General features: G+C 39.7%; 1 protein-coding gene across 1 annotated transcript; it reads left to right on the top strand.

Annotated features, from left to right (window-relative positions):
• The first annotated feature begins 436 nt into the window (after positions 1–436).
• Positions 437–9,270, top strand: LOC140171477 (cytochrome c oxidase assembly factor 7B-like). Its single transcript, XM_072194750.1, is given in 5 exon segments — positions 437–454; positions 457–541; positions 6,990–7,130; positions 8,838–9,086; positions 9,089–9,270. Coding segments are annotated over 5 exon segments (675 nt in total).
• The last annotated feature ends 252 nt before the right edge of the window (positions 9,271–9,522 follow it).

Here is a 9,522-nt window from a genome sequence, read left to right as displayed (position 1 = left end):
GCTCATATTTATTGCACAACCTTATATTGCATCAAACTTAAAGCCATAAAAAGACGAAGAGGGAGAGGGAAAGGAAGCTGAAGGCCGGGGCTGAAGGAGGGGAGAGGAGGTGATGAGGGGGAGGAGAGAAATGATAAAATAATAATAATAATATGGAATCTCAAAAGAAAGGGAAAAAAGGGAGGGGGGAAGAGGAAATAAAGGTGGAATGAAATGAACCTGAAAAGCTCTGAAAGAAAGCAAAGAAAGCTATAGGAGGATTACACAGGGAAAAAAAGACAATGAAAAGTTTGTTTCCAGTAGATGGCGCTGTTTGTTTGACCTTTGACATTATGTTACATGACATTTTCGTCTGCTTCGTATCAAAATAAATGTGTGTTGGGTAACTGGAACTTGACACTTTTTCGAAGTTTTGCTGCTCATAGACGTCAACAACATGTTTGCCGTTGATTTCAAAAAAAGGAAGAGGAAGTGAAGGAGTATATCCAAAACCTGGGTACGGAGTATAGTTACCAGTGTTACAAGGAAAAAACGGGTGAAGGTAAGCTTACCGAAATGTCGGACTGGCTTCCGAATTTGGCACCAGCCATACAGCCTCTTATAAACATGTAAATGCAGCCCTTTCTCATGCACGATCGAATGTTAGGTGCTGTGCAATAATTATGAGCCGGGGGGGGGGTAAAATTTGCATGGTGTGCTAAAACATAGACCCCCCATCACTGCCCATGGCATGCACCCACCTAGTTCACCACGTAAACTTGTATGGCTCAAAATTCGGACCGCTTCGCCATAGTTTACTGCTTTCTGTGTTTTGAAATTTGTTGACGTTTTAACGATCCCCGATTCCCGGTCGATTATTTTAGCTGTGTCACGTCACATGCATGATGCTGGGTACCAACCAAACTTCAGAAAAAAAAACCCTCGATCGCCGATAACGATGTGATATGGGACTTACATAGGATTACATAGAGATATTTCTTGTCAAAATTTGACCATTTCTAGGCAAGTTGGCCCTACTTTGTCTGCATTATGTGAAAAAGGACAGTTGTAAGTAAGTATAAGTGCAACGCTTTTGATGTTTTGATGTTTCGGGAGACTGGGAGGGATCATAATCAAAAGATGATGGAGCCTATTCTTGACTGTGTAATATTCCTTCACCACATTGCCGTACGGTAACAGTCTTATACGATGGACAGATAGTATCAGTTTGTGAATGAGGACATCGTATAAGTTCCTTGTACTAGCACCCACCCCACTTCGCTCGGACAGCTGAGACTGAGTTAAAATAAGCTGCCCTTGAGAAGTAAACCAGGCAGATGGCGCGGACGCATCGTTGATCGTCACCGATTTAGTTTACATGATTGAATTCCTACAGTTTTTGTCAGAGAAGAACGGCACTTGTTTACATTTTGAGAGCATGCAGAGTGTAAGGAAGTGGGGTTCTGATTGCCATTGGCTGAGTCAATCGTCTGACAATCATAGCAATAGACCGATAATCTAATTGGCCGATTGTGTGTCAAATCGTTTGTTGGCGCAGATTGGTGCCCTTGCCGTGAAAGCTCCCTGTATGTCGCTCATTAATAGGGCACTCGCGTCAATCTGAGCAAGGGACTGCCCTTCTTCTCTGAAACCCAGTGTATAAAATATTCCATCCAGTGCACTTGCACATTTTTCACGTAGACCTGTCAAAAGGGACACCTAGCGAAATCCCTAATTGGTTTGTGGGGCCTTTCAGTTCCAGTGAATTTTCTCTGAGAAAACATATATGCACAATTTTGCTTTTGTAAATTTTTATTGGGAGTTGATTCCCCTAAAAAGAAATCAAACATTTTTGAATTGTTAAATAGCAAATTGATGATACATTCATATGTGTTTGAATAAATAAAAACTGATACTTTGAGCTTTAAAAAGTTATCGGCCGGGCCTATAGCCGGAAGGAATGGCCAGACATGAGCTTTAATACTAAAAAATGCTACACCATGAGAATACATCGCAAGAAATCGTTTAGAATTGTTTAGTCTCGGCAATGTTGGTGATGTGCTGCGGGAGGTCGTTCCAATCATGACTGGTCTGGATGAAGAAAGAGTGCTTGTGGGACTTGATGCTAGTGAAGGGTACCTGAAGGTAGTTTGGTTTTGAACGTCTGGTTATGATTTCTGATTTCCTGGTGACTATTTCTGGAGGCAATTTTACATCCATCTGGCTGTTGATGATCTTGTGAAAGTTGGTGAGGCGTTGAATGTATCTCCTTTCCTCCAGGGTTGGTAGGCCAAGTTGTTGAAGGAGGGCGGTGACAGAAGTTGTATTGTCCCAGCTATAGGTGTTAGTGATGAAGCGTGCTGCTCGGCGCTGGACCATTTCAATCTTGTGTTTATTGGTGGCAGTGAAAGGATCCCAGACTGATCCACAGTAGTCTAGGTGGGGTCGAACCAAGCACTGGTAAGCCTGGAGCTTAACTCTCTTTGGTGCGGATCCTAGGTTGCGCCTGAGAAAACCAAGCATACTGTTGGCTTTAGCAGTGGTTGCATCAATATGAGTATTCCATTTCATGTCCGTAGATAGGTGGACGCCAAGATACTTGTGGCTCTTCGCCGATTCCAGCACATGACCCGAGAGTGTGTATGAGGACTCAATAATCTTTTTCTTATTTGTAAAGCGGAGGATGTTGCATTTGTCTGGTTTAAATGACATCTGCCAGCGCCGTTCCCACTTCTCCAAGGTGTGCAGGTCTTGCTGGATAGCTTCGCAGTCAGATGGTGATGTAATTTTGCGGTATATAACGCAATCGTCAGCAAATAAGCAGGCGTTTGATGAGAGGCCATCAACGGTGTCGTTGATATAAACTAAGAAGAGGAGCGGCCCCAAAACTGTCCCTTGTGGGACTCCTGAAGAAACATGAACTGGTTTAGAGCCAACTCCTTGAATGACAACTGTTTGCTCACGTTGGGTTAAAAAGCTAGCGATCCATTTATGAAGTGAACCATGAATGCCAATGTGACGGAGCTTCAGAAGCAATTTCTGATGTGGTACAGTGTCAAATGCTTTGGCAAAATCAAGCACGATGGCATCCACCTGACCTCGGTTCGTAGCAGAGGAGAGTATATTATGCACAGTGGTAAGAAGTTGGGTCTCACAAGATCTACGTGCCCTGAAGCCATGCTGCACGTCGCTCAGCACATTGTATTTCTGGAGATGTGACATAACATGACTATATATAACATGTTCAAGGATTTTACAGCATACCGAAGTCAACGATACTGGCCTGTAATTTGCGGGATCTGTTCTACTTCCCTTCTTGAACACAGCTGAAATGTTCGCTTTCCTCCAATCTGATGGAAGTGAACCAGTACTGATGCTCTGATTAAAAATAGATGTCAATACAGGTGCAATTTGAGCAGCACAGTTCTTCAAAACAAAAGGATGAATACAATCTGGCCCAGGAGCTTTAGATGGTGTGATGTTCTCCAGGAGTTTCAGGATACCATTCATGCCTATCTTTAAGTCAGGAACTTTAGGAAGTGATGTGCTTCCCAGGCTGGGCATGGTTCCTGTGTTCTCGCGAGTGAACACAGATTTGTACTGTTTACTCAAGGCTTCGGCTTTCTCTGCTGGTGTACTCACTAGTTTACTACCATTAAACAGTGCAGCTATGCCAGAGGCATCCTTCCTTCTACTCTTGATAAAAGTCCAGAACTTCTTGGGGTTAGTGCCCATGGAGTCAAAAACATTTGTAGCAATGTATTCTCTTTCAGCTTTTCTAAGTTCTTTCTGTGTAGAACGCCGTAAAGATCTGTACCTTTGCCAGTGCTTGGTGTTATATTACCTTGTTTTGCTTTGTAAAACGATCTGTTCTTCCTCCGAAGGTGCTAGGTGAATTCAAATTTGCCATCAAACTGCATCCTGATTCATTTTACATATCAAATTAAAGCCCTTGAGTTAAGAAAGCCAAAACTGAAAACATTTTTGTCATGTAGCACTTTCCGTAACAAAGTTACATCTTGTCAAAGATTGACTTTCATCAAAAAGATTCTGCTAGCAAAATTCCCCAAAACGGCATTTAGGGGTGTTTCTAGATCTTAGTCTCATGGCGATAGCAGCTTTTTTTAAATGGAACTGCTATCAAAATCCCTCTAAAATTCCATCTGCGACTTGATTATCACCATAAAAAATCATATATTTGGGTCGGGTGAAGTATAGAAAACATATTTATGTAGGTTTCCTTCACCAGCCTATTCTAAAAAAAATTCAAATTTCTATGTAATATGCATTGTGTTTGGGCCCCGGTCTCGGCGAATTTCGCTGACTAGTAAATGTGTTAACTAAGATTTGCCTGGGATACCTACAATCATACCTCGGTGTTGGACTCCATGAGCGGCTCAGCTGGAAAACACATTGAGTCAGTAGCATCCAAGGCAGGCAGAACACTCGGCTTTCTAACTTGGGGCCAAGTCCATGCCAAAAGTGCCTTTGTAACGTCCGTAACAAAATTTTGGAACATTATTGCTCAAAACAGGAGCATTTATTTCAAACTTGCTAATCATGCCTCCATAGATTGATGTCAGACCTACTTCAAGATAGCAAAGAAAAAAAAATCTGAGGAAGCACCTTGACATTTTTTTTTTCATTAAATGGAAAAGCGTTACGGACGTTACATTTGAGATAAAATGTAACGTCCGTAACACTAAATCAACAGTGTAGGACGATACAGGAGTATTAATTTCAAACTTGCTTTTCATTTTTACATAGAATGGAGTCAGGGCTTGCTCAATATAGTTAAAGGGGCATTTCGTGATCCACAGCCTCATCCCCCCACTTTTCCCAAAAAAAGTTGAGATTTTTACACCACTGGATACCTCTGGCTACATAATGTTTACGTACATCAAATATTTCTTGCAGATTAATTCGTTTAGCAAAAATATCGCTAAATTTGAATTTCGTTCTGGTGCACCAGAACGAAATTACAACACATTGTCTATGGAGCAGTGTAATACACATAATCATGCATAACTCGCAAACGCAAAAATCGGAATCAACTGAAATTTTGGAAATACGCTTTTTTCGTGGATATCTACTGGAAAATGTCATAAAAGAGGATGCTAGGATCACGAAATCCTCCTTTAATAGAAAAAATAAAACACAGAACTGAATGGAGATTTCAGGATATGGTCGCATGTCATGAATTGGTCATCTTTTGTGTAACATAATGTAAAATGAGGAAAATATCACCAATTGTGTTTCACTTCAACACAACTTTTAATAAATACATTTTAGACCATTATAAGTATATATTTCTGGAAAGCTTATATTACAAGGATGCCAAATCAACAAAATTTAACATCATAATACAGGGTGGGTAAGAAATATACAGGGTGGAACATCAACAAAATTAGCATATTTCTTGGCACAGTGAACCCCATATTTTACTTTTCTGAAAGCTATGTAGCTCAAAATAAATATGGATTCAGAAAGACATTTCATGGGCCCTTCAAACAAATTAGGAAGAAAGAGTTTGGTATCCGTTGTGTTAAACATACAGGGTGGTCAAAAATTGTAAAAAATTTTTACAATTTTTATGACATTTATCAACCAAAACTTTTTTCCTCCATTTCTGGTACTAAAACTAATAGCATAATTGAATTCCCCATCAAATTTCCTTAAAAATATGTCTACTTTTGAATAAGCAGGATGACTCAGGCCAAAGATGGGCCATTTAGAAATGTCAGAGCATTACGTGTACACTTTGTACAGTAACATATAGGAAAAACTGTCTTAATTAGCATTTAATTAGGCAATTAATTAGTTACATCTTTTGTTACAGTTGATCTATTATGAGGTAGATCTACAATCCAGGATGATATATGTGCAATTTGTGGTCCATGCTAGTTGTACTTTTTAAGATACAAAGGTTTGAAGTTTGCCATATTTTCACAATTTTGTGTACAACTCTATGGGGCTCCCCGCCCTGCTCCCCGCCTGCTCCCCATTGACACATCTTACATATTGAAGTATAAATCTCAAAGTAGTTGTCCAATTGACTTGGGGTTTTTTGTATTTGACAAAGAACATAATTATCTTCAAAATGACACCAAACTTTCCACAATAGGTATTATACTTTTAGAATAAATCAAACTTGAAGTGTGAAGAAAGGATTTTCATGTTACGGCTCCTCCATTTTTGGGTGACCAATTTGTGACATGCGACCATATGTACCATCTGTCAAAAAGGCAGGCACTTTCGCGTAACGTCCGTAACGCTCGTTTCTAATTTCTGTAGCTAATTAACTAAGAAAGCCAAAACAAAATTGCTTCATTATATTGAACATTAGAGTGTGTACTAGTAGCATACCAAGAAATAAAGTGTTATCCTAACAGCAAACATGTGTGCTATTCACTTAAAAGTTGCAAGTTGCATGTATCTGTAACGTCCGTAACGGTGGAATTGGCCTTAGGAGGAACCTGGGAAAGTGCTCAACAGAAATAAAAAAGCATGCCTACACCTCACTCATGTGCTCACAACTGGAATACGCCTCTTTCGTGTGGGATCCCTATAAACAAAACCAAATAGACCAGCTTGAGAAGATCCAAAGAAGGGCTATCCGATTCTGAAGAAGTAGATTGTAATTAGTCAGGAAAGTTACCAGCCCAGCCAAAAGTTACACACCAATGGCCGTTGGACCGGGCGCTATTTTGAATGTTGAACATCACCAAAATCACATTGTCGAGTTAGGGCTCTTTTTGAAATTCCCTTACACAGGAAGGTGTGCGCCATCCTGCAGCTTTCCTGTGCTAGCCTTCTTTTGTTAAAATCCTGTGTGATTATAACACTGCAATTAGCCACTTCACTGACTTAAATTAGGAGCGCGCTTTCCTGACTGAGCTTTCCTAAGGCGCGCTTAGCGAGGGGAATCCTGCCTTCTTTCTGTGTGAAAACGTGGTAGGGTATTTCAATATGAGCCCTTATCCTTTCTCTTCATTCACTTTACATTGCAGGCTGCTATAGACTGGGTGACTTTTGTGCTGCACTGAAAGCTGACTTTAAGCAGGCTGCAGAGGCTTATCGCAAGAGTTGTGATGATCATGACTACGGCAAAGGATGTCAGAAAATTGGGGCTCTACACATGTATGGAAAGGGTAAGTAAGGGCCTTTTTTTAATTTTAGTAACTTTATTTGTTTGAAGTTAAGGTGGTACTGTGCCACATGTGGAGATAAGCTCATTGTAGTTATTGCCTTGATAAATTTGTGACTATTTTTGCATTTTTCTCAAAAAATAATAACACACTGGTAACAAAAGATATGTATATTATAGGGGCAAGGAATCCAGTTACTACACTGGAATTTCAGTGACTCAAGACAAGCGGTACGTTATTTATGATAAGAAAAGAGGTAGGCCTACCGCTAAAATGTCATCATCATCATCAGTCGGCTGCGGAGCAGGCGACTACAAGCTTTCTCCAACTAATGCGATCTTGGGCAAGCGAAACCATTTTGTTTGGCTGCAGCATTCCTTCAGTATCTCCCAGGAGGTGCTGGACATAGGCCTACTGTAAGTACAGTGTGCGCGGCCGTCCCGGTTTCCTCTTCCCATGTACCTCATTTCTTAACATATATAATGAACCACTTGTCTTGAATCATCGAAATGTCTTGCCCCTATAATATACATAACTTTTGTTACCAGACTTGTGTAGTTATTTTTTGAGAAAAATGCAAAATTAGTCATAAAATTTATCAGGGGGTGTAATACCACCTTAAGGTGGTACTGTACCACATGTGGAGATAAGCTCAGTGTAGTTATTGCCTTGATAAATTGGTGACTATTTTTGCATGTTTCTCAAAATATAAGGCCAAATAAAAAAATAAACATGTTTCACGTCCCCTCCCGCTTCCTTTTTGGAGGTTTCTTCAATTATTGTTTTATTTTTTGAAATTCAGTTATAACTTTTCTTTAAAATATGTCTAGGAAGTAGAGATGCTTTCTATAGCTTTGCTAATATACAAGAAACACTTTTTGAAGGTTTTGATATAATTAGAGGGGGCCTACCTCTCAAAACAACAAATAAAAAGAGGCCTCCTCCTTTTTCCAGGCATTATTGTGTATGCTAAAACAGCTCTAATTATGGGTATTTACACCGATTTTGAGATAAAAAAATAAAAAATAAAAAGCTCCCTCCTCCTCCTTTTTTTAAAAAATCTGGACGTGAAACATGTTTTTTATTTTACTTGGCCTAATAACACACTGGTAACAAAAGTTATATTATAGGGGCAAGGAATCGAGTTACTACACTGGAATTTCAGTGACTCAAGACAAGCGGTACGTTATTTATGATAAGAAAAGAGGTACCGCTAGAATGTACCTCATTTCTTATCATAATGAACCACTTGTCTTGAATCACTTAAATTTCAGTGAACTAATTGTTTTTGGATTCTTGTTTATATTGTGTTTCTTGTTTATATCTCAGAAAAAGTGTTGATGGAATTGGGCCCTTCTTCCACTCAGGTATTCAATTGATTCTGAAAATTTATGAAAGATTTATCCTTCTTTCACTTTTTAGGTACAGTACTGCTACAAGAATATTCTTACTCAGCCCTCAAATTAAAATTTTGAAAGGGCAGCCAATCCAAGGCAATTAGAAAAAAAAAATGAAGGGCACCAAGGCAACACTATAGATAGGGCATCAAAGGCAATTGCCTTCAATGCCTTCGTGATGAGGGCTGTTCTTACTCTTTCAGTGTATTAGATTATAATAACCCATCCCTTCCCACACACTTTGATTTGAAACCTCCAAGTCTGATGAAATGTAACAACATAGATCCTTTTTTAATCTTTCCTGTCATTTTAGGTGTTGAAAAGGACCAAGAGAAAGCGTTAAACTATTTCACAAAAGGCTGCGATGGGGATGCCGCTGAATCCTGCCTAGGTGCCGCCGTCATCCACCAGCAAGGTGTGGGGCCTGACAAAATCAAAAGCATACCAAAAGCGGCCTCGTTTCTAGAAAAAGGCTGCACGAGGGACAACGCAAACTGCTGTTTCCGTCTAAGCACCTTATACCTTCAAGGCACAAAGGGTATACCAAAAGATTTGTCCAAGGCAGGAAATTATCGGTAAAAAGCTGTGAATTAGGCAATATGTATGGATGTTTCAATGCTAGTAGAATGTATAAGCTTGGAGATGGTGTAGAGAAGAGTGAAGAGACGGCTAAGAAATATGAGAAGATGGGAAGAGCTATACATGACGCTTTTACACTGCTGAAACGCATAAACTGTGAAATTTGAGCAAAGTCGTGATGTAATACATCACCTCAAAAGAACTTGAAATGGACAAAAGTTTATATCACATAGTAGAGTGGAACCCTCGTTAACACTAAATTGTCAGGGTCTCAGATTTTAGTAATAGGATTTTGTGTTATCAGGGACCATTTCACTCAACTTGATGAAACTTATCTTAAAATCAATATGAATTACACCAAAATGACTTCGGGGTGGTACTCAGGTTTGGTTTGGGTAGGGGAGTGCTGCTGATTTTAA

Source organism: Amphiura filiformis, chromosome 2 (assembly GCF_039555335.1).
Source record: "Amphiura filiformis chromosome 2, Afil_fr2py, whole genome shotgun sequence".
Classification (NCBI taxonomy): domain Eukaryota; kingdom Metazoa; phylum Echinodermata; class Ophiuroidea; order Amphilepidida; family Amphiuridae; genus Amphiura; species Amphiura filiformis.
The sequence above is the reverse complement of the archived record's forward strand: the minus strand, read 5'-3'. Positions and strand labels throughout refer to the sequence as shown.